This window comes from Strix uralensis, chromosome 27 (genome assembly GCF_047716275.1).
Source record: "Strix uralensis isolate ZFMK-TIS-50842 chromosome 27, bStrUra1, whole genome shotgun sequence".
Taxonomy (NCBI): domain Eukaryota; kingdom Metazoa; phylum Chordata; class Aves; order Strigiformes; family Strigidae; genus Strix; species Strix uralensis.
The window spans coordinates 5,704,147-5,732,143 of NC_133998.1; the positions used below are offsets into that span (position 1 = coordinate 5,704,147).

Sequence of the window (27,997 nt, forward strand, 5' to 3'; positions counted from 1 at the left end):
GTTCAGAAGCTGCCCTTTCCCTCCTTTATTTTGTAAACAGTGTTTTCCTGGCACAGTCCCCACTCCCGCATCCTTCCGGGGTGGGACAGGGCCCCCACGGCCCCCGGGGACCCTCTGGGAGGGGAGCGCAGCACCCGCAGCCCCCCTCAGCCAGCGAGTCGTCCCCCCCCCAAACCTGGGCAAGGGCAGGGCCGTGGCTGCAGCAATGCCCCCGCAGAACACCCTGGGGTCCCCCCAGTGCAACCCCCCCAGCGTTAGGGGACACGGTGGGGACCGGAACATCCTTGGGGTCACCGCTGGCTGCGCTGGCTGCTCTTGCAGCGGGGGATTGAGGAGACGGGCAGCAGCCCCCCCACCCTGGTGTGGGCAGGAGGGGTCACTGGTGCTTCTTGCCCCCGTGCAGGCTGGCAGGAGTGGCGGGCAGGAAGAAGGCAGGGCAGCGCAGGCAGCGGTAGGCCAGGAGCTGGGGGCCCAGCGCGTAGAGGACGTTGGTGAGGAGGAAGCTCCACCAGACATCTTCAGGGGTCTGGTAGGGGAAGGGCGTGCGGGGGTGCAGCGAGGAGCCCAGGTGGGCGAACTGAGCCTGGGGACACAGGGCAGGGGGTGGCACACAGTGGGGGGGCCGGCAGCGAGGGGCTGGCCTGGCGCAGCCCCCCTGACACCAAAGGGTGTTTCGGCAGGAGCACACCCAGCACGGCCTATCTATAGACCTGCCGCTCGCGCCAGCCTATTTCTGTCAAACTCATCCCCGGCTCCGTTAAGATCCACCGAGGCCAAAGTAATTAGCGGGCAGCGGCGGTGGGAACTGCTCCACATGCAGCCGCGGGTGTGGATCTGTCCCCCCCAGGCTCAGCTCCAGCTCCCCGCTTGCTCTCTCCTGGCTGGGACTGAAATTCAACCCCGGGGGTCCCCCCGTTGTTGTCCCCCCCTCCACAGCAGCCCGGGGAAGGACGATGGCGCAGCCCTCACCTGCGCGATGGCGCCGGCAAAAACCAAGCTCCAGTCAGGCAGCCAGGAGCAGCCGGGCAGCACCAGCCCGTAGATGCAGAGGCAGAGGAAGGGGAGGACGTAAAACACGTAGATCAGCATCTGGGGGGGGACACGGAGAGGGTCACCCCGTCCCTGGTGGCTTGGGGGGGGTTCCAGTCCCCCCTCAACTGCACTCACCTGCACTTTGGGGTAGGCGACGGGGTCGCGCAGGTACGGCTCGTGCTGGTAGATGTACTCGAAGCACGAATCGGCGGGACAGTCCAAAACCACCTGGGGATGCGGAGAGTGGAGGGGAGGTGGGCGCGGGGCAGATGCACCCACCCCCAGGACCCCTCACGGCCCCTCCGGGACCCCCGTGTGGGGACCCAGCACTTACCATCCCCCTGAAGAAGGTGAACGCGGCGGTGAGGAGCAGGAGCAGGACCAGCCCCGCGTCCTGGGGCCGCTGGTACAGGTATTTGCTTTGCTCCTCCGCGACCTGGGAGAGGGAAACCGCCGTATTTTCACGCCGGGATGGGGATAAAGCCAACGGCTCCCGGTGCAGCCCCTGCCCCAGCTCCCAGCTCACCTTCTCGGGGCTGAGGCATGGCAGGGCCTTGGGCTGCTGGAAGAGCCTCAGCCCAGCCCAGATGGGGATGAGGACGTAGGGCAGGTTGAGCAGGAAGGCAGGGCTGAGGTCGGAGCTGTATTTCCCTGGGGAAGGAGAGCGCAGGATGGACACGGCGGGGTGCTTGGCGCCCAGATACCTGCCGCTTGCCCCCAGGTCAGCACCATCCTCCTCTGCCCGCGGGGCAAGTGCTTGGGAGCAAACCCACCGGAGAGAATGGGGGGAGGGGGGGGGGGGGGATGGAGGCAGCCTGGAGGGGTCAGCAACCCTCTGCACCCCAGTACCTATCAGGTTCCCAAGCAGGAAGACGACGATGCTCATCATCAGAGAGCCCAGCCAGAAGAGACCCAGGTTCCTGTAGCTCTTTCTGCAGAGACATCGGGATCAGACCCCTCTGCCAGGCTCAGAGCTCCCCTCCTCACAAAATTCAGGCTCCTCCAACCCCCACGAGCCCCCTCCCTGAGCTCCAGATCCATGAAGATGCCACATGGCCACAGAGGCCACCTTGCCTCCCCGCCACCGGCCCCGCTCACCTCCGCCCGATGGCCGCGATCATGGCGAGGTAGAGCCCGTAGTGGATGACGCCGTCCCAGTAACAGATCAGGATGCCGTGGGCCGTGCGCAGGTGGGGCTCGCCCTGCCCATTCGGAAAACAGCGGATCATATGGGGTGGGGGCAAGCGCCTTCCTGAACCCCCTCCCCAGGGGACCCCGCGGGAGCTGGGGCTGCTCCGTGCACAGTCCCTCTGCAGCAGGAGCAGCTCCGGGAGCTGCAGCAGCGTCCGCGCTCGCCCTGGGTGTGTGGGGCTGCTCGTCTGCGAGAGCCCAGGGCAGGGCGAGGTGGTACCTCTCTGATGTAGACCTCCACGAAGCCAGAGATGTAGCCATCCTCCTCCAGCGAGATGATCAAATCGACGACGGAGGTGAAGGAGAACGCCACAAACACTGCGGGAGAGCGAGCCAGCTCTGAGCGGGTCCCCTGGCTCTCCCCACATCCCAGATCTCCACTCCCTGCCCCAGCACAGGATCAGTCCCCACACCCTGGGGAGGGGGGAACTCACCGCAGAAAAGGGGGTCCTGGAAGTGGCTCACTCCGCTTACGAAGAAGATGATGGAGAAGAGGCCGGCGAGCACCAGCACCCCCGTCAGCATCAGCACTAGCGGGCTGCTGCAGAACAGCAGGATGGGCTCCAGCACCTGGGCGCAGCCGGGGGGTGAAGCCCCGTTTCCCCCAGTCCAGGCAAAACACCCTTTGCCCACACTGATTTTCGGAGGTCTCTACTGAAACAGGATCAGACCCAGCTCCCCGGCACAGGGCGGGGGGTCCCGCTGTGGCACAGGGTGCTGCCCTTCCTCCGGGCAGGCACGAAATGGCTCCTCCAGGGTTTGAAATAACCCCCGGGGAGGTGAAGCCCAGAGGGAGGCTGGGTCTGACACCCAGGCACGGGTGGGGAAGGGGCTGCCTTGCCAAGGGGAGGGGAGAAACCCCAGCATGGTCCTCCCTCTCCCTCTCCCTCTCCCTCTCCCTCTCCCTCTCCCTCTCCCTCTCCCTCTCCCTCTCCCTCTCCCTCTCCCTCTCCCTCCCCAGGCTGTGGCGATGGGCCACTGTTACAAGAGACTGGGAAAACCGATTCTAAAGCAAATCGGTAACGAGGAGACAGATACTGAAAGTGTGTCCTAAGAGAGTGAAGTTGTAGAGAAATCTATCCTGAGCTCGCTGCATCCCCTCCAAGAAGCATCAGCCGGAAAAGCCACAGCTCTGGTCTAGCCAATACTTCAGCTACGAAACATGAAAAACATGATGGTATTTTTCACTCAAGCTTTTAACCCTGTTACCAAAGGAAAAGAAAATGTGAAGTGGTGGCTGGCTGGCGGCACAGACGCCGCTGTTAACAGCTTATCCTGCAGAAACACCCAATTACCAGCCCGAGCGCTCGGTGCAGCACGGCCGACGTGCCGAGCGGGGACAAAAGGCCACCGTCCCCCGGCCCAGGGTCACCCGGCTGAGAACAGCTCAGACCTCATTTACAGGAAGCTGCGACAGCACCGGGCTCACGTTCACCTTGTGCAGGTGGAATTGCTCTTCTGGGGACAGGGACAGGGACAGGTCCCCACAGGACCCCGCACGCAGGGACAGGGCAGGCGCCACAGCAGCACTGAGTGAGGCTGAGCTCATCCTCACCACGTGCCCCAAACATCCAAACCAACACAGAGGTTCATGAAAAAACCTCAAAACAATCAAATAATTGAAGCGTCACCACCTAAGTGCGTTATTACTAGTGTATAATTAATTACTACACAACTAATTACTCCCGCAGAACAATTAATTCAAAATTCAAATACGGATGCTGCGGTGGAGTAGCGCAACGCCGGGTTCCTCTGCTCACCGGAAGACGTGACCGTGCGTGGGACGGGGCTCGAGACACACCGGCACCGGGGCCACCCCCACACGTACCAGCACCTTGGGGTGCTGCGCTCAGGGCACCCAGCTCACCCCGAGGGGCTTTGAGGCCACCATCGCTCACCCCGCAGCAGGGACTAATTAAGAAAGAGGGGGACGTCCCCCCCCAGTGTCCCCCCACAAGGTCTGGGCAGGAGAATGATGCTATTACGGGCTTCAGTTTGGGGGAAGGCTGGAGGGGTCGGTGCTCCCCACAGCTACAGATGGTTTTCACCCGGTGCCGCATCGCGCAGAAGGGCTGTGGATTTCCTAGAGATGGATCCTGGAGATCTGGGCTGCAACAGCGCCGTGCCGCGCGGGATGGAAGGGAAGAGGAGACCGGAAAGATGGGAATGAGAATCGGGAGATTTTTAAGTAAATTTTATCAGGTGGCCAGGAAAGTCCCGGCTTTGCGATTAAGAGAAGTTTGGCTAAAAGTGCTGGTAAAGCAAAAGCAGAAATTAGCTATGAAAAGAAATGTGTAACGAATGGGAAAAGGAGGAGGAAGGGGGCCTGGCGGGAATGAAAGGATAGAAAGTGCTGTAAAGTGATGAAAGAAAACAGGGGGAAAACCCACAGTTGGCAGGTCCTGGGGCGTGTGGCTGGAAATAGAGAAAAATAACCAGCCGGAGTGCGGTTTTCCATAAAAAACCCATAAAGGGTGTGAGGAAGCTGCCCCTGGCTTGTGGCTGGTACCAGACACCCCAACACGAGGGTGACGGCCGAGCGGGGACGTGCGGAGCAGCTGGGCTGGGGCATCGCGGGGGCATCACTCAGCAGAAAAGCGTGACGGTGGTGATGGCGAGGCCGGCATGGAGGGGTGACATTGGCCACGCTGGGACATGCCAGTGGCCAAATTGCCAGGGGGGTCACTCTGGGAAGGGGGAGACGGGGCTTGGAGGTGTCCCCAGCACCCCAGGAGGACACCCAGTGTGTGTGGGGGTCCTGTGCCTCTGTCCCGGGGGGCTGCGCTGGGGCCAGGGGGCTGGAGAGGATGGTGATAAATCAGGGAGGTGCTGAGCACCCTCATCCCCGGGGGGCTGGGGCTGTCGGTGAGTCCCGTTACGCTCCGCGTTGTGCGATGAGCCCGAGCGGCCCTGCTGCTGCGCCTCTGCTCGCTGAGAACGGGATTTAAAAGGCATAAAGGTGGCCACGAACCACGGCGGCAAAGTCCCGGCCCGCAGCCGCCTCTCCACGGGCTCGGCCGGGGCAGGAGAGCCTGGACCGAGCCCCCTGCCCCGGGCTGGACCCCAGGACAGACCCAGCACCCTCCCCTGGGCACCGCTCCCCCCTCGCCAGGTCTGGATGGGACCCAGTGGCCCCCCGCAGGGTGGGATGGCTCCCACCATCCTCAGACAAAGCCTTGTCCTAGGCCAGACTGGATGCTTCCCCCCAGTCCCAGACTGGATCCAGCCCCCAGGCCCAGCGGAGGACAGGACCCAGCACCCTGCCCCGAGCCGGACCGCAGCACCCCCAGCCCCGGAGATTTGTCCCCAGCCCGTACTCACTCTGCCAAGGCGGTCGCACTGTTGATGCCAAAGGCCACGGGGATGGCGAGCAGGGACGGGGCGAGCACCCCCGGCACGGCGGGGAGCTGCATCCCCGGCCTGGCCGCCAGAGCCACCACTGGAACCCGCGGACTTTGGCCCCGCTGCCGGCAAACAGGCAGCGCCCTTAAAGCGCCAGAGCTGCCCGGGAGGAAAGCCAGGGGGTCGCGGGGGGGGAGCAGGCAGCAGCTGAACACACGTGTCTCCCTACGAGGGTCCCTGCGGGTCCCTGCGCTCGAGGGCTGCCCTGAGAAACGGCGCTAAGGGCTGCGGGGGAAGGATGAAACCACTCCAAAAGAGGCTTTGAAAGCTCGGGGATTCATTCGTTTCATTCTGGAAACCTTAAGTACTTAAAAGAGCCAAGAGGACACACCTCTTCAGATCTGTAAGAGCTAAAAAGAAGGAGCAAAGCACATGAAAGCCAACACTTCATCCCTGCCTTTAATAATGAATTGAACTGAGCAGAGAGCAGGAGTTTCAAGGTCTCTGCATCCAGCTGGGAGCCCAGCGTCCCCCTGACCTCCTCCTCTCACGCTCTCTGCTCAAACACGAGCGTTTACCTCCCCGCCAGCCAGTGGAGAGACCTGCCTCAGCACTCCCCTAACTGGGCAGATATTTTCTAAGGAAACTTCCACGGTACTTAGCACGGCCGCTCAACCTTTCCCCTTCCTCCCAAAGCCTTCCCAAACGTGTCACTGTGGCACGTCACTCTTTCACCCTCTTGCTTCAGAGTCCGGGGGCTGAAGTGGCCGCCCTGCACTTTGTCCTGGGCTTGTTCGTGGTTTCTCTGTGCAGGAGGAACTCGAATGCAGCCCGCACGCCTCGTCAGCACATCACTGACGAGGAAAGGCTCGTTAGGCCGGGCTTGTTCAGTCTAGGGCGAAGGGAACGCACCTGGGAGTAAGCGGGGGTTCAATCTCCAGGGCTGAGAAATCACCCACCAGCCCCATTTGTACAGGGGGATGTACAAAAAGCAGCTCAACACCCTGTGAAAATAAAAAAAAGGGGGTGAAACCAGGTAACGTGGGGTGACTTGATGCAATAACCTTCAGATCTTCTCAAACACCGAACCCTTTACAAGCGTCACCTGGCTCCCAGCTCTTGCTAAAGCCGCTTGGGGCAAACAAGCCCCGACCCCTTTGCCTCCCCCCCGTGCATCCCACACGTATCCCCGGGAGATTTCCCGGCGCATCCCGGTGCTGCGCTCACCACGGGCGCTCACACTCAGCCACCCCCCGTGCCGGGCAGCCGTCACCACGTCGGCACAGCGGGCACCGCGAGTTCACTCTTTGATGGAAGAGAGTCCAACTTTGGTGACCTTCCGGGTCTGCGGCAGCAGCCGCCTGTTTGATTCGGTTTCTGAAGCTGAGATCCCCCGTTTGTAGCTAATGATGGCGAGGAGAAGGACTGCGCTAAGTGGCTCGCCGGGTCTCTGCAGAACTGACCCCTGCCCGCTGCTCCCAGCAGTGCGGGACTTACAACGACACAAGAAAACACAAGAGCAGAGCAAAGCACCGACTGATGAAGGCGGTTACTGAGAGAAGGGGCTCGGGAGGACCGAGGCCGCTGCGTCGAAATAAAAGGAATAAAACAACTTTTGCCAACACAACATCAACGCAGCAGACGGGGAGCATGGGAGGATGGGATTAGCTTTAGAGACCCGATGAGCAGCAGCGGGAAGCCTGCCCGCTCCCCCCGCCTCTGAGGCCACGCAGCGACCAGGGCACCGAAAGGATGTTGCACTGCATACTGTGGAATAAAAAAAGATGAAAATGCCTCCGCTGACCAGCAGCCTCCCCGCAAGCCCCTACTTCTATTAAAAAAAACAGCAGCGAAACGGGGAGCCCAGGGCCAGCCCCCCGGTGCTCCCGACTCTGGTAATTCTGGAAAACCAGCTCAGCAGCTCCGGCTCGTGCCAGCGGGATCCCAGACCCAGCGGACGGGGAGAACCGTCACGGTGCAGTTGTCACAGTGCCCTTCATCACCTGAGCAGAAGCCAGGCCCTACCAAAGACCGGCCAGATTTCTTCTCTTTATTTCCCAATCTTCCACAATTACTGCCCACACTGATTAACCACCCCAACCCCAACACCCCCCTGTGGGAGCCGTACGCCAGCGCACCCCCCGCAGCAGCAAACCCAGCTCCGTGCGTGCACAAGGCGCTCCCACATCTTGATTTTTCTCAGAATGAACCTCTACTGAATTCATCCTTTCCCCCATTTTTATTGAAAGCCAAGTCCTTGCCTCCACGTTGTTAAAAAAAAAAAAGAGAATCACACGCCAAGTATTTGGACTGAGAGAAAAACAAATGCAAAAGAAACCAAACCAACTGACCGCACTTTGTTTTCTCTAAGGTGCTTGGAAGGAAAGAGACCTAGAGCAGTCTCAGCCTACAAAACCCCACAGTAAGACTCCTCTTCCCAAAAATTCAGTGATTAAATATAAGGAACAAATGAGTTTTATTATATTTACAGACTGAACGAAGAAAATTTGTATTTGGAGGGGTTTCTTACGACAACAAAATCCAAATGGCCTTTGACAAACTGTGCGTGAAGGCTTGGTTCTTCGTCACCCCCATCCGCAGAAAGCGGTGGCAAGTCTCTTCTTCTGCCAGGAAGCTGGGGGTGAACTTAGTGTTCAGGAAACCAAGAGGCTGTCACCTCTGAAGCTGAATGAACTCGCCCTGCACCCCTCAACCCTCGCAGCCACGCACTGACCGGCGCCTCGACTTCCACAGGGCAGAGGTGAAACCACCAGGCACTGGGTTTGCAATGTCAGTTGAAGGTCAGAGCAGACTTTGGGCTTCACAACAGCATCAGAACTCAGTTCTTCGGGGAACAATAGCCTGACTGAACAACAGCCCCAAAAGTTGGGTTGGAGACAGTCCCTTGTTGTATTTGCAATTAAAAAAGAAAAAAATACAAACAAACACCACCACCCGCCCCCCCACCCCGTGCAGCACAAGCTGCGTATCTGAACAACAGAGGATCTGCTGTTAGGCAAAAAAAAAAAAAAAGCATTCCTTGTAAGATGGCACCGAGCTAACCACGAATGGAGTCCCTGAACTAGTCCTACGGGTATCTTTGGTGCTACCCTCCACTGTCAGCAGGGCACCGTGTAAGATCTGCGTTCTCCTCTCTGAGCACCACCCCGGCCTCGTTACAACAGCGTTGCCACGACACTCGAGTGTGCGGTGAGCAGGCTTGCAGGCCCTTCTTCTGGGTGAAAGATGGCATTGTGGCTTCGTAAGTTTTACGATATTAGCAAATAAGAGAATGATAATGCGGTTTCATAACATTTCACAGTAAAATTACAATTGTTTTGAAAATACGTTGTCCCAAAAAACATTCTCAGTAGTAAGGTCGTCGTGGATTGTTCTGTGGGGAATAACAAGAGAAAATTAATCAGAATTGCTGTCTTCCCAGAACAATGAGCACCTGAGCTTAATTATCTGAAAAAGCCACTGAAACGTGACATTTCTGACAGTGAAACCTGAGGTTTGCCCATCAAAAATTACAAGTGTAGCTGTGTGTGTGTGGCTGCTAGGTGTGCTGGCACGCTGAAAGTAAGAGGCAAATGCAAACTTACACACCTTTTACAACAGGAAAACGATTACTCAGAATAAACCATGGATTCACGGACAGCCCATCTGCTTCCTTTGTGTGCAGCATTTATACTTGGTATGCACAGATAAAACTGAAACCAGGGGCTTTTGTATTTAAAAAAAAAAAAGATGGCAAGGAAAGAGCGTCCACGGATGTTTTGGTAGCGATAATTTGATTCAGCATGAGAGCAGAATCAAAGAGAAACTTTCACAGCACCTGCTCTGTTCCAGTGTTCCTAGGAACACTCCCACCCTGACAAGATACGCACGGAAGCCTCAGTGGATTTGTCACGGCTCTGTTTCGGGACCCCCTTACCAGCGGATTCGGTCGGAAGCGGTAGGCGAGCATCATGCGTTTGCGGAACGCCTCGTACTCATCATCCTCCTTGGTCAGCTCGGCGGGACGATCGATGCCAAAGCCAGCTCCATCCACAGCAGTAGTTCCCCTGGTTGGAAAGAGGGAACAAAGCCTCTGAGGTAAGCACAGAATCCCAGAATCATCTGGGTTGGAAAAGCCCTTGAAGCTCCTCCAGTCCAACTATGAACCTCACCCTGACCGTTCCCAACTCCACCAGATCCCTCAGCACTGGGTCAACCCGACTCTTCACCCCCTCCAGGGATGGGGACTCCCCCCCTGCCCTGGGCAGCCCATTCCAACGCCCAACAGCCCCTTCTGCAAAGAAATCCTTCCTAAGAGCCAGTCTGACCCTGCCCTGGCGCAGCTTGAGGCCATTCCCTCTTGTCCTGGCGCTGGGTCCTTGGCTCAAGAGACTCCTCCCCCCTCTCTGCACCCTCCTTTCAGGTAGCTGTAGAGGGCCATGAGGTCTCCCCTCAGCCTCCTCTTCTCCAGACTAAACCCCCCCAGTTCCCTCAGCCGCTCCCCATCAGACCTGTGCTCCAGACCCTGCACCAGCTCCGTTGCCCTTCTCTGGACACGCTCGAGTCATTCAATGGCCTTTTTGGAGTGAGGGGCCCAAAACTGAACCCACTCATCGAGGGGCGGCCTCACCAGTGCCGAGCACATACAAGCCAGGATACCATTGGCCTTCTTGGCCACCTGGGCACACTGCTGGCTCCTGTTCAGCCAGCTGGCAACCAACCCCCCCCAGGTCCCTCTCTGACTGGCAGCTCTCCAGCCACTCCTCCCCAAGCCTGTAGCGCTGTTGGGGGTTGTTGTGGCCGAAGTGCAGCACCCGGCATTTGGCCTTATTGAAACTCCTCCAGCTGGCCTCAGCCCATCGCTCCAGCCTGTCCAGATCTCTCTGCAGGGCCTCCCTACCCAGTGCGAGCAGATCAACCAAGCAGATGCGAGAGATCACCCTCCTCCTCACCAGAAGCGCCTGCTGCCGTGGAGAGCAAGGATGGGGGAGTGCTGGGCGCGCGCTGCATCGAGACAGACAGCTGACACCGAGCAGCTGATTGCATCTGCCACATTTCTGCACCGCCCTTCCACACCAGTGATGCTTGTTATTGTTAGATGGAAGCAATAGTGTCAACATGTATTTGCTTAACCTTTCCCAGCTGGAACAGAAATACCCTCGGTGCTCTGGGTGCCTCCCTGCTGAACGCTGCTCTGATGGGCAGACTAACCCTTGGCAACACACCGGGTTGGTTTGTACCAACTGTTAAACACTGCGCCTGCCTCCCGCTCCTTCGCTCCGGTCCAAACGCGGCAGTAATTCCCTTCCATCTGCAGTAGCACCTTCTGAGCCTTTCTAAGAGCATCAGAGATGGTAGAGCCCCAGCAAATCACAACCCTTGTTGAAGCCTGTGATGGGCAGAAACGGCCGTCCCTCTGTCGCTGGTAAGCCACGCTGCTTTGATTACAGCGATCTTTTATCACAGCGCTTCTCTGAACCAATAAACATCCTGCCAGGGAGATCTGGCGAAAGAGGAGCAGAAGTGCTTTACAGAGATACTTTCTATCCTGCAGTAAACAAACAACTTATTTCTGAAAGGATCTAACACTAAAAAAAACAATTTAGAGTATTTCCTATCCCCAATATTTGGTTTTGAAGCTCAGCATATGTTACCAACAGATGATCCACCTAAAAAGAGATGCTCATCTATTTTTGGATAGAACTCTGATAAAGCTTTATTTTATACAAAGTCTGATCAAATCAGAAAATTTCTGTGCAAAACAGTGACGTCAAGACAGTTGCATGATCACACCCAAAGCGCTCTGACCTGGACCGAAACATCTTTCAATCACAGGTCCAGCAGCAGCAAATATTGGTGGCCTTTCACCCACAGCACACCAGGGAGCCGCCAGCAGGCACCAACGAGGCTTCGGATGCAAAAGGCATGTTCCTTAATACTTAAATAAATTTATGACTTTGAAGACATGACTATATCCTCACAGGCCCTGGGAGAGGTGAGGTGCAGACAAGTATTATCTTCATTTTATAGATGGGGAAACTGGGGAGAAGGCACCTCTCGGAAGAACACACCACACAAATCGAGATTAGAAACAAAATGCTCTTGGCTCCGGTCATATCTCCTGCCTGAAAGTATCGAAATCAGGTCTTGGGAGAAAAGGAACCCCAAAGAAATCTGAAACGATTTTTCTCCTTTCCTGTGAGGATTCCATATTCTGTTCAAGTGATGAATTACAGTCACATTTATTGCAGCTGCTTCCAGTAGGCTAGGGTAGGAGCATCAATTATCAGCCCAAGAGGAAAGGACTAAATCAATAGTAGAAGAACTCTGCTTACTTGCTGACTGGGTTTTTAATCCCCTGCCCATCCGAGCCAAGTCCTTCGCCTTCCTTCCAGCCCATCTTCATTAGCATTTGATAACCTATGTTTTCCACAGTCAGTTTGAACTCTTTGTATTCAGAATAATCTGGCTCACGTCCTTCCTGCAGAGACACAAAAGGTAGTGTTGGTTATTTTTTACATGCACCCATCTCTGTGGGTCAGAGGAGGGGAAAACCAGCTTCAGCTACTCAAAGTTAGGATGGTTCTGACAAGCAATTAATAACTAGCACGATTTCTTGGGATTCCAGTTCTGCACCACCACAGAGAAGGAAATGGGTAAATGATAAAGCACTGCACAGCCCTATAGCGTAATCTGCAAGAAGCAAGCAGTGCTACTGTGAGATTAAGCTGAGAAATATTTAGCTCCTGAATTTAAAGTTGCTCACTGGATCAAGCTTCAGATACAGTTCTTATTTAAGCCAGGATCTCCAGGGAACGTCAGACCCCACGCTGGCTACATGCAAACATTATGGGGGATGCGCCAGCACCAAGGAGTTCTAGTTTAGGAGGAACTGGCAGGTATTGAAGTGCTTTGCATAAGCTTTTTGTAGGCTTTATATTTTCACTTTACTGCAATCATCTGGATAAAATTTCAAATTTTCCTTGCTTGGCGTCAGCAACCACTTATCCAAAACAGCAACAAACAGTGGGTAGTCCGAGAGGCTTGTCTGTAATTTCAGCTAACCCCCAAATCCTGTCCCAATAGTCTGTTCTCTAATTTGCTACAGCCGTTTCTCTGCAAAGAGCAAAAAACTAAGCCCTTGTTTCCTGCAGAAGTAACAGAGCTCCCACTGTAAGGGCAGAAGTTCCTCAGGGCTGCAAGGCAGCTACCTGCTGTGAAAAGGGCTAAGCATGCTTGAGATGTCTCCCTCCTGCTACGGGACAAGTCTGAAGCATCGCCCCCGCCCTGCGAAGTCTCTGCTAGTTCACCTTCAGTGCCTTGAAGGTCTCCATGAATTTCTCCAGCTCGTCAGGTGGAAGAAAGTCTCCGATGAAATGTTTCCCTCTGCCCATCTGGGTCAGCTGCTCAGCCCACTCTGCCCAAGACACAGAAGAGAGAAAACAGCAATAACGCAGCGTTCTTTGACTTGGAAATTGGGAGGGTTTGTGAAGCATAAAGCCTCACACCAACAGTCAGTTATGAATCTCCACTCAACAGCACAGATCCGTGAAAAGTGACCCTGCAACTCCCATGCCAGCAACGTGATCTCAGGCATCTCCTTCTGGAGGCCTCTGTACCACCACAGAGCGAGACGCCTGCACGGCAGCTCCCACACACCTCGCGTCTTGTCCATCTCCATGCGCCGAAGCTGGTGCTCCCACGTTCCCAGCTCGCTGTCCACCTCTTCGTCGCTGTCATAGCCATGTTGGTGCTGCTGAATTGCTTTTTCCCACATCATCTGCATCTCCTGCATGGCTCGCTTGTGCTTCATAATCATATCGTACATCTGCTGCATCTGGGGGCAGAGAGGTGACAGCGCGCTCAGGGAAACGCCCCCGTTCCCAGCAGCGCTTTGCCCCAGAGGCACGTGGAGCTCTGCGGCAGCGCCCGCCCCGGCGGCCCTACGGGGTACATGTTGGCAACTACAAATCCCAACGGGCGGTGCCGCGGCTTGATCCGACCCGCTCGCTTTCCCCATCAGACAGGAGCATTATCACAGAATCCCAGAATCATTCAGGTTGGAAAAGGCCCTCGGGATCATTGAGTTCAACCCTCAGCCCGACTCTACAAAGTTCTCCCCTACCCCACATCCCCCCACAGCTCATCCAAACGACCCTTAAACACCCCCAGGGGTGGGGACTCCACCCCCTCCCTGGGCAGCCTATTCCACTCTCTGACCACTCTTGCTGGGAAACATTTTTTTCTTCATGTCCAGTCTGAACCTCCCCTGTTGCAGTTTCAAGCCGTTCCCTCTTGTTCTGTCACTAATTCCCTGGGAGAAGAGACCAGCACCAACCTCTCCACAACGTTCTTTCAGGGAGCTGTAGAGAGTGATGAGATCTCCCCTCACCTTCTCCTCCTCACACTGAACAGTCCCAGCTCCTTCCATCGCTCCTCACAGGATTTATGTGCTGGTTCCTCTAACAGAGGTACCTTGGTATCAGCACTGAGGACTGCTGCCATCCGCTTGGCCCCACACAGTTTAAACATCACGCTCTTGTTCTGGCAAAAGCCAATTCTGCTCTCTTTCCCCCAAAACTTGCAAGTATTCACTTACTTTCTCCCCACTGCTGAAGCAATACATAACCAGCTGCAGATGTGACACAACAGACCTTATAGATTTTGGGGTTTAGTTTGGTAGGACAACAATTGGCTGGCTTAATTCATATTCCCCAAAGTCCTCTAATATTTCTGCTGACTGCAGCACCACATGATTCTTAGGCATTCAGCACAAATCCTAGAGATTTCTTTGTGGGCCAAGTTTCCCCAACTGGGAAAGTTTCTTTGCTACCTCCACCTCCATTTTCGCATTTAACCCAGCCACACTGCAACACTAGATGAATTTGGAAATCATTTCAGGGCATTACCTCCTGCTGCTCTTTCAGCTGTTTCTTCTGGGCTTCGGAGAGCTCCGTCACACCCACCAAACCAACCGGTTTCCCTTTTTCATAACCAAGACCCTTGAGGTCCTGAACTGTAATAAGCACATGTTAAAAGACTTTCAAAAATCTGAGACAGCTGTTGAGACCAGCGAAACCGTTATCTCAAGATCCCCACATGAAGTTTTACATTTATTTCCTCGTTCCAGCATTGAGACCCTTAAGTGAAGAACAACCACCTGGTAGGACTTGGGAACCACAGAGGCAGGGAAGCCACCGGGTCGCAGCTCCTTCACCAGCCAGCTCAGAGTATTCCCTCACCCCGGCCCAGGGCTCTGCCCGTAGCACGTCAGCAGACTCGCAAACCACGTCTCACATCCTCAGGGGTCACACTGCATGGCAATCTGCTACACCGTGCTTTAAAAATTATTCCTCCTTAAGATTAATTCTCCTCATAAGGCTTCCTCGTGAACCCCGGCCATTGCAGAGCGCGATGCTTAATTATTCAGAATTGAGTCACAGGCAGATCTGAGCCTGTCAGCACATTGGCCAATCTGTGCACGTAAGTGTCTGCTGATTACTATGTAAACAGCAACTTCATTCAAAATGAAAAGTAAATGACCACATTAGAATAAAGACATGAGCATTATGCTGCTTTTGGAAGTTGCCATTCCCCAAGGAGATTTTAGTTTCTAATCTACAGGCTCAAGAGCAGCATTGCCAGGGATGTTGTCCCTGCTTTCAAAGAGGGGGCATTTTAAGCCTCTGCTTGACAATCCCATTGATGTACCCTCCTTCTCCTGAAGCATCCCTTTTCGGAAGCTCCTCCTTTGGAATAATTTTTGCTGTTTTATCAGGTAAGCCCTGAAATTAGATACTAACACTATCTGGGCAGGGCACCTACTGATTTAAAATGACCATACGGCACTCTGAGTTCAAAGGGCAAGTTACAGGGAAGAGAGAGGGGGAAAAAAAAAGGAAGCTTATTTTTAATTGCTGCACCATGAAAGAAAGTAATAGAAATACTGCTGGGGCTGCAAAAAAGAGATTTACAATGGAGATTGCCTTGCGAACTTGGTTCATAAATACCTGGCAGCTCCCAGCTAAAGCACCTCAGAGCTAAGATCCCAACAGGTAAATATTTAAGGGGTTTAAAGAAGACACACAACCGCACTTGAAAAGCGCATTGCATTTTTTAATACACAGATTTCTTCCTAATGACTGCAAAAACCTCCATTTGAATGTAAGTCCAGACTACAGTTAAATGATGCTTCATTAATTATTCATTATCTATTAATTATGAAGCCTGATAATAATAGGATCATTGTTCATGACACCAAATGTCTACACAGCATGCTAATTAGGCCCCAGGGGTCATCTTCTCCCTTCCTCTTATTCGCAGGCAGGGCAATTGATCTGAGCACTCTTATCTCCCCTCCCTTCCCGCACGCTTTCGGCCGAGCACTCCACGCTGGGGAAGGGGCCTCCTTCACTCCCGGCTCCCAGGGAGAACACACAACAGCGCATCCACCCTCCCTCACACAGCTACAGCCTCTGCACATTCGCACCAGCACCGGGAGTCAACTCTGCAGGAAGAGTTATGTAAAACACTGCAAGAGGTTTTCCAAGAGGAGGGAAGCAAGAATTTGTGTTATGCTAGGCTTGGTGCTAGGATACGCACTTTCAGCTCCCAAGAAATAAGAACGAATAGACAAATAAACCTATCTATTATTGATAAACAGCCCAATTTCTGTCCCGGAGGGGAGTAAGATTTGGGAACAGTTTTAATGAACACGCTACACCTATTCCACGTAAAGAAGAATCTGGCTCCAAACGTTACGTGAGACTGGGGCACTTCAGCATCAGCTCTAGCCAAAGATTCACCTCCTGTCTCAGGGCATGGGAAAGCTTTCTCTGAATGCACCGAGGAAGACTCTCTGCCCTTCACAGAGGTCAGCAGCTCTTTGGCTTAGCTCTGAATTGCATAAACACTCAGGCTAAGAGCCAGGCATGGCTCTAGAGGCCTCGCAAGCTGGTGCCTTGCCAGCAAATATAACCACCTTAAAGGAGAAAGGTGAGACCGGAGCATCTTCTTTTACTTCCCAGAAAGCATATGCCACTGCTCCTTCTTGTGCTAAAACTACATCTGGTTTGTCTGACTGCTCTGGTACCTTGCAGACTTTATGCTAGGAGATGCTGAAAGTCACTGCAGAAATTCAGCTCTGGGAGATATTTTTGTAGGCTTGGCCCGAAGTATCACAATACAGGGAAAGTTGACAGAAAAAGCAAAGCTCCACCCCAAGTTCACATCTGAAGATAGAAAAGTCTATTCATAAATAAGATCAGTCAATGAATTTACATAAAAATAGATAAGATTTATAAGTTCCTTCCACCAGTCGAGCACCAGGCAAACGCCTCGCAAAAGATAAGGAGTTGCTTCTCAGTCTCATGTTCAGCAAGCCTGGGAAGAATACATTTTTTTCCTTGAATGACATCAGCTTTGCCTACAGGGTTAATGGTGCAGTCTATCTGCAGCATTGGCAGAAGACTACCTGAAGGTTTATCCCTTTCCCACATGCCCAAAGAGGAGCTTGTTACAGAAGGAAATGTCCTTTAAGGACAGCAGGAGAAATCCCAGTACAGAAGTGCCTGATTTTTTGCTTCATAGTCTGAAGATCTAACTGAATTAAAACTCATCAAACCCCAACCAATCCAATATCAGGTTTCAGAAAATTCTAATGACAGCCTGTAATTTCCCATTAGTCCACAGAGTTCACTAATCACAGTATCTCCGTTCTGTTCAGCTTTTCAGATGTATTAGTCCCTGCAGTACGTATGCAGTTAAGTGGTTTGTTATCAATACATTTAAGAGGAGCCTTGTTTCTGTCCAAACAGGCTACACTTTCTCCTCTCCGCGATACTGATTTATTACTAAGAGTAGACAGGAAAAGAATCAGAACAGTCCTCCACTAATTCCAAACCAATTGCTAAGGATAAAGCACTAAGACATAGATATTTAGGTACCAAAGCATACTGTGCAAATCTAGCCTTCCACAGGACCAGGGCTGTAATTTGGAATTCTCTTCACCTGTCAGGTTGAAGAGGTTGATTCTAAAAAGGGATTAGTCCATCTGAACCAATAAAAAAAAAAATCCTTCCCCATGCAGAGCATTAACAGCGCATTAACAGTTGATTTGTTATGCCTGGCAAATTGTTTGCTGTCCTTTTCTTCTACTTGACACAAAGCCCTGCAGAAAGTGAGCATGAACACAACTAGCATGTCCCTGTCTAATTAAGAGGAAGCTAAAAGTGCCAGGGGAGATTTCAGCAGGAAGCGTGCTGGAATGAGCACATGGATACCCCTGCAGCCCCCCCCACTGCAGCAGAAGGTATTAAGACAGAATCTGATGCTTGTTTTGATAGCGCCTGCCCCGCTTCATCATCGAAGCTTCATTACTGTCTGCAAGAAAAAAAAAATTACTCCAGAGGCACAAAATCAGGAAAGACTTTTGCATCTGATTTCTGCCTTACTATGAGCAGCAATTCAAGGTCAGATGAATAAGCCACCCAGGTTGGTATCTCGTCCTGTACATACGAGATGTAGAGCCAAGACTTCTGTACAGGGCTGTGATCAGAAGACAGAATTACATAGGAACTTCTCTTCATCTACATTTGAAGTGCTGGATTAGAAGACAGAGTCCTTCCTTCCTTCCTGACCTCTGCAGAGCCAACAGACACCACAGCACATATACAGCCAACCCTGCATCTTCCCCAAGCCTCACAATCAAAGCTATTAACAGCTGAGCAATTACCGCCTCTAAAACCCAGCCACAGCAGAGGACCCACGGACTTGCTGGAGCACTGAGTTGTACAGGATGACCATGTGTTGAAAATTATCTGTGGTCTCACCCTGCAACTCGGAAAATTACAGCTTGTTTTCTATGACTTGTCCCGCTTCATCTGTTCTGCTTTTTGGAAAAGGTCCTTATTGAGACAGGTACTTATTACTTTTCCTGTGACTCCAGCCCCATACTATTAATTCTCTCAGTTTGCCAACACCGACACGCCTTATCTTACGTCTTCTATTTTTCACATCCTTTCCCCATACCACACTAATTGGGCAAAGGATTCAAAGATGCCATCTTAAACGTCTGCATTCACCTGTCACCCTTGAGTGACTCGATTTTTGTATGCATCTCTAACTGCCTGCCTAATGACCTATCTGCACATGGACAGATGAGCCACCAGAGTTCAACCTCCAAGAGCTCCCGAGAAGTGCCTCAACTGGAAGAATTCTTTTCCAGGGCTCGAAGAGAGCTGCACCCCCTGGGCGATCCTGGCAGGTGAAGTAACAGGAGCATGAGCCTCGATGCTGGATGAGGACTGTGAACCCCGTCTGTAATCAAATGAACTGAAACGGGTATAAATTGGAACGGGAAATTATAGTCGCGTCCGCCAGCACTTGGGGAACAGAAGGCTAAATGGGAATAGCTGATCAGTTAGAGTGAGATGGAAGCGCTGCCCAGGGTTTTTATCCTACCATGGGGAATAAGCATAGTTCAGCCTTTGATATTTGTTTTCCAACAGACTCTCTTCCTGAAGTGAAATAGCCCTAAACAGCGTAGAGGCTGAGGCTGTAATGAGCTATAGCACAGCAGGGTTTTAGAGATAGCTGGAGAACGATAAGATCCAATCCCTGGTGTCAGCGAGATAAAGTGGTTTATCTGGGCTTCCACACAGGGGAGAGTTAGCTGCTAGACCCAGCTGAAAGATAGGGGGTTGGCAACCAAGGAGATTACAACAAGAGATAAGACTCACTGGGTTTTCCGTTTACAAAGCCAGCTGGGCTAAGGCAGAATGCGCCCCCCAGGAAAAAGTTATTCAACACAATATCCAGCCCCACTAACCTGAAAGAGGGGAGGGAGAATCCAGCTGTTGGACGAGCTGCGGGAGGGGTAATTCAACCTTGTCCTCCTCGGGCCCCCACCTGCTCTTCCGCTTCTTTTTAGTAGTGCCTGTAGCAGCAGCTGTAGTTGGTGTTGCAGCCGTAGTTGTAGCTGTCTGATCCGGTGGAGTTGTAGAGGATGATGGTGAAGGTGAGGGCAAGGATGAGGGCACGGGCAAGGGCGAGGGCACGGGCAAAGGCAGAGGTGAGGGCACGGGCAAGGGCAGAGGTGAGGGCACGGGCAAGGGCAGAGGTGAGGGCACGGGCAAGGGCAGAGGTGAGGGCACGGGCAAGGGCAGAGGCAAAGGTGAGGGAACGGGCAGAGGCAAAGACGATAAGCACAAAGGTGACGGTGATGCCTCGGGACTCGTCTTCCTTTTCAGGCTGGACTCTCCAGGCAAGGAGGCACACACAGTGCTGGTTTTGGCCTTACGGAACTCCTCCAGTTTCTGCCGGTAATACTTGTAGCCTTTGCTGTTTGGCTCATACAAAAACCTATAAAGAAAAAAAAAAAAGTTTAGATGTAACAATCATACACAGGGGCTGGATGTAGCACAGTTTGGTCAGGGCTTTTCTTTCCTGCAATGCTCTTGCACAACTAGCCATCCCCCACGCTTCCTTGCTCTCCAGCACCATCCTGTGTGTATGTGCATGCAGTGCAGGGCTCCGCGTGCCTTTGGGATCAGGAAGCATATTTCCCATTCATGAGCAAACCACCGTTATTTTTGGTGCCAAATAAACATACTAAAGAGGATCATGTTACATTTGTGGAAATGCAAGGTCCTCCCCCAGACTTCACCTGCCTTCCAGAACATGTCTGGAAAAACTGCAAGGGGTCCAACAACACGTCGGGTTTCAGTTCACAGAGGAAAACAAACATTCAGGTTGGGAATGCCAAACCACTGCCTAAAGAAACTGCTCCCAGGCCTCTAGTCAAGCTAGAAGCGTTGACATTACCAGTCTGCTTAATTACACCACAACTCCTCCTTCTGTTCCCTCATACACAAAAAAACATTGCTTTATTTGCTACCCCTTCCAGAAATAGGCATCTCTGACCTTTTGGGTAAAATAAAACTCCTTAGTCTCTGTGGGAAGAACATGAACAATCCTCAAACTAGCAGCTATGCAAAAAAAAAATTAAAAAAATCAATATAGTCATGTTTGTTACAAACATGTTATCTTTTTGGGCTCACTCCAGTTTAAATACTTCACACAGAAAACCTGTCTAGTCCTACCTCCTCTACAATCTTCCCTTTTTAGAGGAGCAGTTTAACACTTGATGTAACCTCTCCTCAGGATAGTGCCTGCTCCCACAAGAAAACATAAGAGGTGACAGGCCTTTCCCACCTATCGCAGCACAACACACACAGGCGAACACAAACAGCTCTCCAATGTATTTTAAAATTCACTCAATGTGGTCTCACATCCCTGCATTTGAATAACAGCATTAAGGATTGCTTCAGGACCTAGCAGAGGGCAGGATGGGACCCTCCCCACGGCAAACCTGATGAAATCCTAACAGAGGAGATTGTGTTTAACTTGCCCATGCTCGGGTGGGATCACAGCGGTGTTTTAAAGTAAATAATGAAGCAGCTCAGATATTAGCGCATCTGTCTAATGTGATTCACAACACAAGGGGAGCACCCCAGAGGGCCAGAAGGCAGCCAATAAAATGCCAAAATATCAGCAACAAAATAAGGCTTGCTGAGCCCCACTTCACTTCCAGGGAACACACCAAATTGTTTCTAAGAGCAGAAAAATAAAACAAGGATGAGACCAAAGGGAGACATTACACAGCTGTCAGTGAGCACTGACAAGAGCAATGCACGTCTGAAAGGCTGAAAAAGATATTCCAAAGGGGGAGCTAATGGTGAAGGAGTGCTACCTGTACGGTAGTGAAGATGTTGTGTAAAGAGCAACCCAGGAAATTAATTGGACAGCAGTGGTATGAGTGGTGGATGGGGGCCCCCACCAAAACACAGCTAGAGGGAAAAGTATAAAGGTTAGAATTCTACTGGAACATTGCAACAGAAAACAGGTGGGGAGGGGTGCAGGTCGTAAATTAATTCTGGGGAAAGCGAATCGATTTCTTTCTCTCTGAGCCTTGCTTTAAGCTGTGAAGCTTGAGAATGTAGAAGTGTCAGTGCTATATAAGTGCACGGTCCTTGTAACTTCAGAGTTACCACAAGCTTGTCTATTAATTCCCCCTAAAAAACAAAAAAAGACTCATCCCCATTACACTGAGCAGCAGGTTTGTTCCTTTACCTGAAAGCATGGTTCTCTCGGTTGTTCTGCAAGGCAATAGCTTCCACCTCGGGACCCCCGTCTGCTATGAACCTGGCCAGTTTCTCAGCAGAGTTCCTTGTCTCTTCGTCGTCTGGGGGTGAAACTTTAAGCAGGCTGTCAGTACTGGGCCCAACTCACACAAGCAACAGTCAAAGCCTATCTGTTCTAAGAACCCCAAGAGCAGAATAAGGGCAAAAGGTCGAGTTTAATTTTTAGAAATATCACACATAAACAGTCATAAGAGTTTATATCACAAACACATGATATCGCATAAGGTTGTACAACAGCTTTGTAACCAGAGGAGTGCCCATTCACACATCAGCTTCCCCTGTGCCAGGAGCTAGATGAGAGCAGATTAACAGACAAACCAGCTTTTGTCTCCAAAGATGGACACTCGTTTCTCTTTACTGCAGAGGAAGTCTGCTTCTTCCCTGCGTCAGGCACTTCTCCATAGGGTTACACTTCAGCACTTGCAATTATCTCTAGTTAAAGGCTTTGCCACTGATGTCCCCAGGAGTAGCAGGAAGGCCTTAGAAAAAGCGGCAAACTAATACCGCACCGCAATCCCACGTGGACCTACTGTCACTGCACATCTGCCAGCCATTTTAGGGGAGGGTTGTAGAACAGAGGAAATTCTCCAGGGAACAGTCCCAATCCTCACCTGGAAAAGGTGGCTACTGCAGCCTTCGTCCAAAGGCACAGAGAAGGCTCATTAATATTTCAAGCATGTTTGATGTTTATAAGGAGCCAGGCAAATATGTTATTTAGCCACAACAGCCTTATATGACATTTGCTACCTGCACAGTACCAGTGCCAGTACTCCAGTGTGCTGGCACAGGACCAGGAGGCAGAAGACATGATTATAAGCCATGGACAAGTCATAACCTTTCCTTGCTTCAACATTCCACACCTGTAAAGTATGGATAATACTGCTTAGCTTCCAAACCACTGCATCAGTTAGTTGATATTGGAAACAAGCTCTTTCAGCCTACAGTCTATTAAACCATGATTTGTTTGAGCTGTTAACTCATCAGCGTGACAGCTAAATTGCATTAAGACTCCTCTCCACAAAAAAGGAAGCTGACACGGAGGGGCTGAGTGATTTCGCCAGGCCCACGCTGCAGGCCTGAAACAGAGGCTGGACTAGAAGTGATAAATGCCTGGCCCCCAGACCACACTTCACGTGCTAAATAATTTCTGTCTCAACACAGTTAACCAGATTCCACTGCTCACACCACCTGTCTGTTGGCAGATCATCCACTTCTGCTGTTTTCCCACCTGAAAACACAGTCCCTCACTTGCAAGGGTTTATGTCCCAAGCAGAAAAGAAAAGCTTCAGATAAGGAAACAGCAGCAGAAATGGGGATTATGTTCAACAAACAAACAAACCATTTTCATTTTACAAATCAAACAAGAAATTTTCCTAAATGCATTGTCACGGCTGAAACACCTTCCAGAATACACACAATGGAGAATCATTTGAGTTCTCTTTAAGTGTTTTGGAGAAACACAAGGAAAGTCTCTTTCAAGAGCCCATTACCCAGAGCACGGTATCACATGCTGTGGGCGTGGGAAACAACCATTTTTGGCACAAGAGTTTGACGCCATCATGGTGATGTTTGATCACCATCTCCTTCCATTTTGAAGTGTTATTTACAAGCAGCAGATTGACAGCCAAATACCCACTCCAACTGTTTCCAGAACAGAGCTAACGAGCAGTTACAGAGAGTGAAGAAGTAAAATTTAACTTATGTAATTCATATTTCAGATCCCAGTCTTAATTACCTTTCTGAGAAGAGGATGCCTGAGAACTTTGATTCTCTTTTCTTATCTCTGCCACTTTCTTTCTGTAGTAAAGGAATTCTCTGCTGTTCTTATCATGCAAAAACCTGGGGTGGAGATGGACGAAAAAAGGGCAGAAAAAAATGCATCAGCGACAACGATACAAACATTGATACTCTGCGATATAAACAGCTCAAAATCAAAAGAGATACAAAATAGATAAACTACTCAGAATGTACTCAAAATGTGGATTACAGAGTCTTCAGCATGTACAAATATACAGAGCTTTAATCTAAGGACTCGCAGCCAAACTTTTTGTGTCACTTGAAAGGAAATAAGTAACAGTCTCTTCTGATAGAGGAGGGAATCCTCCGTCCGCAGCCACGCAGCGTGTCAGCGGCGGAGGAGACAGACCCGTCCCGAGACCCAGTCCAGTCTCCCCAGGTGCTGTGCAGGCAGCCAGACCCCCCGACTGTGCTCCTAACTCCAGCTGATGTGCTGCCTCAGCACCACCACAGTGTCCCTTCCTGCCTCACTTTCCCCAGCTATAAAACAATTACTCGTAACAAAGCTCAAATCCACCAAACGATAAACTAAACCAAACACATCCGCCAGAACTACAGACACAAGGCTGATGTTTTTCTCCTACAAAGAGACAACGTTCAGCTTTGGAAGACAAGAGTTATCACTGCACTTACGAAAAAGCTGGGTTATCCTTGTAGTCTTCCATAGCGACCTTCTCTAATTCTGGTCCCCCTTCAGCCACGAACCTAGCCAGCTTTTCCACCACTTGTCGGGTCTCCGCATCCTCTGGGGGTAAAACTTTAAGCAGGCTGTCAGTACTGGGGTTCAACTCACACACCAAACAGGCAACAGGTACATTACTTCTAAGAACCACGGCGGCAGACAAAAGTAGAACGGGAATGGGAAGAAAAAGGATGAAATGGGGGATCCAGTCTCACACAGCTGTACAAATTACAATCCCTAGGTTACTGTCAGCCTCTGCACTCCCCTAGTAGGAAGTTCATATTTTGTCTAGATTTTCTCCCACAAGGAAAAGCCTAAGATTTGGATCACCACAGCTTAGGCTGCAACTTCAACTGCAACACAATTTGCTTCTGACAATTCTACTCCATACAAAACACAACGGGGAAGAACAGGAATTTGGTTTTAGCCACCACATTACTCGCTAAAGATTACAGATCCCAGTTCCCAAGCCATTGCTCTGTACCCAACTAGCGGAGACAGATTGTGGAGCTGGAGCACACAGCTCTTCCTACTGGCATATGCCCATGTCTCAGCCCTCGCTTGGAGGGAATCCCACCAGAGCTAAGAGGAGAGCTCAGTCTCCAAGAAACTGTGTTGCAGCCTCTGTGCCAAGAAAGGGACCCACCAACACCGAGAGCGGTTACGGAGCTGATGCAGGACACGTTCAATGGGAACTAAATGCAGGCGTTTGTCTAGACAACAATATTTTGGGTAGGGCGCTGAACAAAGAGCACGCAGGAGCAGAGCTGTTCACGCTGATCCAGACTAGATTTGAACCCACGATTTTTGAATTAAGGGTCCATATTCCATCTCTGCTCCCCGCAGCCAGCGGCTATTTCTCACATTCCTGCAGTGCATTTCACGCTTGAGTTCAGACTTGCTAAGCTTATGCTTTTATAAATACCACCAGAAATAGCTAGGCATGGTTTTGTAAACATATAATGAAATAAATTATGACACAAAGCTTAGTGTGACTTATTTAGCAACTCCAATCTAATTTTATACTTAGTACGCATGCATGAAATTCAGATTATTAAGCAAATCTGCCTTCTGGCTTCCTAGCCTAGGTTATCCAGATAAACTTGGTTATCTAAGTGCTGCAATATTCTTGACTGGTTTTCTATCCTGCTTAAAGCAGCCAGGACCTAGAGATGAGAATTTCTAATGTAACTTTGACAAGGGGCAGGAACTTTGATTTTACCTCATCATAGCTCTGTGCCTAACACGCTATCTTATTTATTAACACACACAATTTTTCCCCCTACACAGCCACTCTCAAACTGAGGACTTTTCATTTTCTATCATTTAAAAAACTGAAATTCCGTTTTAAATACAAGCATTATGTCTATATACTTTCTAGAGAACTCAGCACTAGGCATAATACATTTTGATTGTACAAAAGCAGAATTCTTTTGATTAGCAAACAATCAAGCACCACTAAAGGCAGCACATATTTTTTCTCTATTTTCACAGAGACTTACAGACTGGTCAAGCACTTGCCTTGGTAATTCAGAGAAAATAAATCTTCCTAGGCACAAAACAGACCCGTCCTAACTATGGGGAGTGACCCCTCTCCCATGCTGAGCTCAGGTGGGATCAGTAGTATCTCACAGCATTCAGTTCTCAGCTTTTCTGCTGAAGCTGGCTTTGGAGGAGTCCACCAGCATTAACTGCTGTCATTTATATTTCATGATGCAGAAGTCTGCACACAGGAATTGTGCTAAGAATACCAATTCACAGCATAAGGCAAAAAAAACCCCCAACCCTTCACTGGGGAAAAATATTGAAGGAATCCTGTTCCCACACTCAACTCCTACCACTAGGGTAAGTGGACCTGCACCCCAAAGCAAACAACGTAGTACAAGGTGTCATTTACCTTTAATTTCCAACCACTGCTCATAATCTTCCTCCTCATCTTCATCTGGCGACTGAAACACACTGAGGCGATTAACGACTGGGGTCTGTTTGGAATGGGAGTAGTTCTTCGCTTGGTGCAGCATGCTGCTCAGGACCTGACCGGGGCGCTTCCCAAACAGCATCGGTTTCTTCCCAACATTTGATGCTGAAGTGTTTGCCGAGTTATTAGTAGAACTTGGGGGAGGTTCTTAGAAAAGAATGAGGGGAAAATAATTCCTGTGCATCCTTACTGTTTTAATCTCAGGTTACAAATAACAACTCAGGCAGTAATACAGCTGCAACAGGCCGTTATTTTCAGAGTAAGTTAAAGACACTGACTGGTAAAAGCTGCAAAACAAAGTGAAAGCTGTGATGACTTTTTACTAAGTGAGATTCAAGCTAGAAGAGAGATGCTTGTCTTTACAGCACCTACGGAGGGAAAGAGGGCAAACCTCCCTGACGCATCTCGAAGACTTTAATCCAAATTTAAAGGGGTCATCATTGCTTTAGAACTTACTCGTACTCGTAACAGCTCATAGCAGGGTTTCTAAAGTGAACATACATGGAGGCAGCTCACACAAAGCTGGTATCACCAGGAGAAGGAAGGCCTCCTGTGGTTCAGAAGTCGACCTACCAGTACTTGACTTTTCCTTCTGCAGCTTGAGAAACTGCTGGAGGAAACTGCCATCATTAACAAACTTGTTGGAAACACAGGCTTCATTGTCAGTACCGTCATCTCTGAATAGAAAAAGAAAAGTAGGTGATGGTACTCATCATCCTCCCCCATCCCCTTCACATGCATCTATTTTGAACAGAAAACAAGACAAATGCCAGTGACTACTAATCTCTCTCACCCAAGGTTGAAAACACACCTACCTTTTCCAAAGCACAAGAACTATTCAGCTTGCTGCTTACAGCATTTACCCACACCCTCCACCTGGTTTGTTCACTCTGTTGAAACAGGATTGCTACTTGCTCTGTTATGCTACTCTGCTTCCAAGAACCACAGAGAATCATTTAACTGGAGAACTGTGCTAACTTTTAGTAAAAGATAACAGGAAGCAGAAGGAAAGTGTAATAATACCTTGTTAAAAACATGAATGCTGTCAGCATATATCTGTTCTCACTAGTACCTGAAAAATCTGGCTAGCTCAAATAAAGTAGCCTTTACTCAGTTATCAATTTCAGCTTTCTCAGTATTTGCCTCCAAGTGCGAGAGCTTTGGAAAGCTTGTCTCTTCAGTTTCATTTGACAAACATGCCCCTTTTCCATCAGCGAAGCTCCCATCTAAAAGCACCGTAATTCACACGTACTCTCCAAACAGAGGTAGCTGCTGTATGCTCAGGTAATTCTGTTTCGCTTGCTGCTCCAGTCTGGCCTCAATCTCTCTCTTCTTCTGCGCTATCAACTCCTCTTGGTGAAGAATATTCACGTTTGTCTTGGCCGATTTAGATTGCGCGACCCCAAACCACCGGCTCGCTTTTCCTACGGGGAAAATTAATTTCTTTTTTTCTCATTTTTCCTACGGGGGGGTAAAAATCAAAGCTGCGGCCCTCGGGGCCTCCCTGAGCCACCGCGCCGACCGGGAGGGATGATGCCACGGCGATGCCACGGCCCTGCCCCGGCCACATACACACCCACTCCCAACTCCCGCAGCGGAAGGAAGGCCGCCGAGCACCGTACGCCGCCACCCCCGCGCGGCAGCCGACTGCCAGGCCGCGGGGCCGAGGAAGGGCAGTGGCAAAGGCCGGGGGTGCAGCAGGACCAACCGTACCTGGCGCATCCCTGGGGTTGTCCATTTTGGAGCTCCCGTCCCACAATGCACCGCGGCTGG

General features: G+C 51.0%; 2 protein-coding genes across 7 annotated transcripts; both read right to left on the reverse strand.

The window, feature by feature from the left end:
• Positions 1-259: 259 nt before the first annotated feature.
• Positions 260-5,714, reverse strand: TM6SF2 (transmembrane 6 superfamily member 2). 5 transcript variants are annotated; one of them, XM_074851824.1, is made up of 11 exons: positions 5,545-5,714; positions 4,209-4,332; positions 2,658-2,764; positions 2,444-2,541; positions 2,131-2,234; positions 1,882-1,964; positions 1,559-1,683; positions 1,367-1,468; positions 1,168-1,260; positions 970-1,089; positions 447-583 (listed from the first exon to the last, which is right to left on the reverse strand). In XM_074851824.1, the coding sequence occupies exons 1-10, from the start codon at positions 5,634-5,636 to the stop codon at positions 1,004-1,006; spliced, it is 1,014 nt and encodes a 337-aa protein (XP_074707925.1). In that variant the 5' UTR covers positions 5,637-5,714; the 3' UTR covers positions 447-583; positions 970-1,003. The 5 variants fall into 5 exon arrangements, with proteins under 5 accessions (XP_074707921.1, XP_074707920.1, XP_074707922.1 ...); XM_074851820.1 differs by lacking the exon at positions 4,209-4,332 and having other exon boundaries at positions 260-583; positions 2,658-2,761; positions 5,545-5,711; XM_074851819.1 differs by lacking the exon at positions 4,209-4,332 and having other exon boundaries at positions 260-583; positions 5,545-5,710.
• Positions 5,715-8,024: 2,310 nt separating this feature from the next.
• Positions 8,025-27,983, reverse strand: SUGP1 (SURP and G-patch domain containing 1). Of its 2 annotated transcripts, none has more exons than XM_074851774.1 (14): positions 27,938-27,983; positions 27,477-27,648; positions 26,798-26,901; positions 26,144-26,371; positions 24,198-24,309; positions 23,503-23,606; positions 21,697-21,820; positions 19,394-19,926; positions 14,475-14,581; positions 13,225-13,402; positions 12,876-12,982; positions 11,901-12,046; positions 9,503-9,632; positions 8,025-8,959 (listed from the first exon to the last, which is right to left on the reverse strand). In XM_074851774.1, the coding sequence occupies exons 1-14, from the start codon at positions 27,960-27,962 to the stop codon at positions 8,933-8,935; spliced, it is 2,097 nt and encodes a 698-aa protein (XP_074707875.1). In that variant the 5' UTR covers positions 27,963-27,983; the 3' UTR covers positions 8,025-8,932. The 2 variants fall into 2 exon arrangements, with proteins under 2 accessions (XP_074707875.1, XP_074707874.1); XM_074851773.1 differs by having other exon boundaries at positions 24,198-24,321.
• Positions 27,984-27,997: the final 14 nt, after the last annotated feature.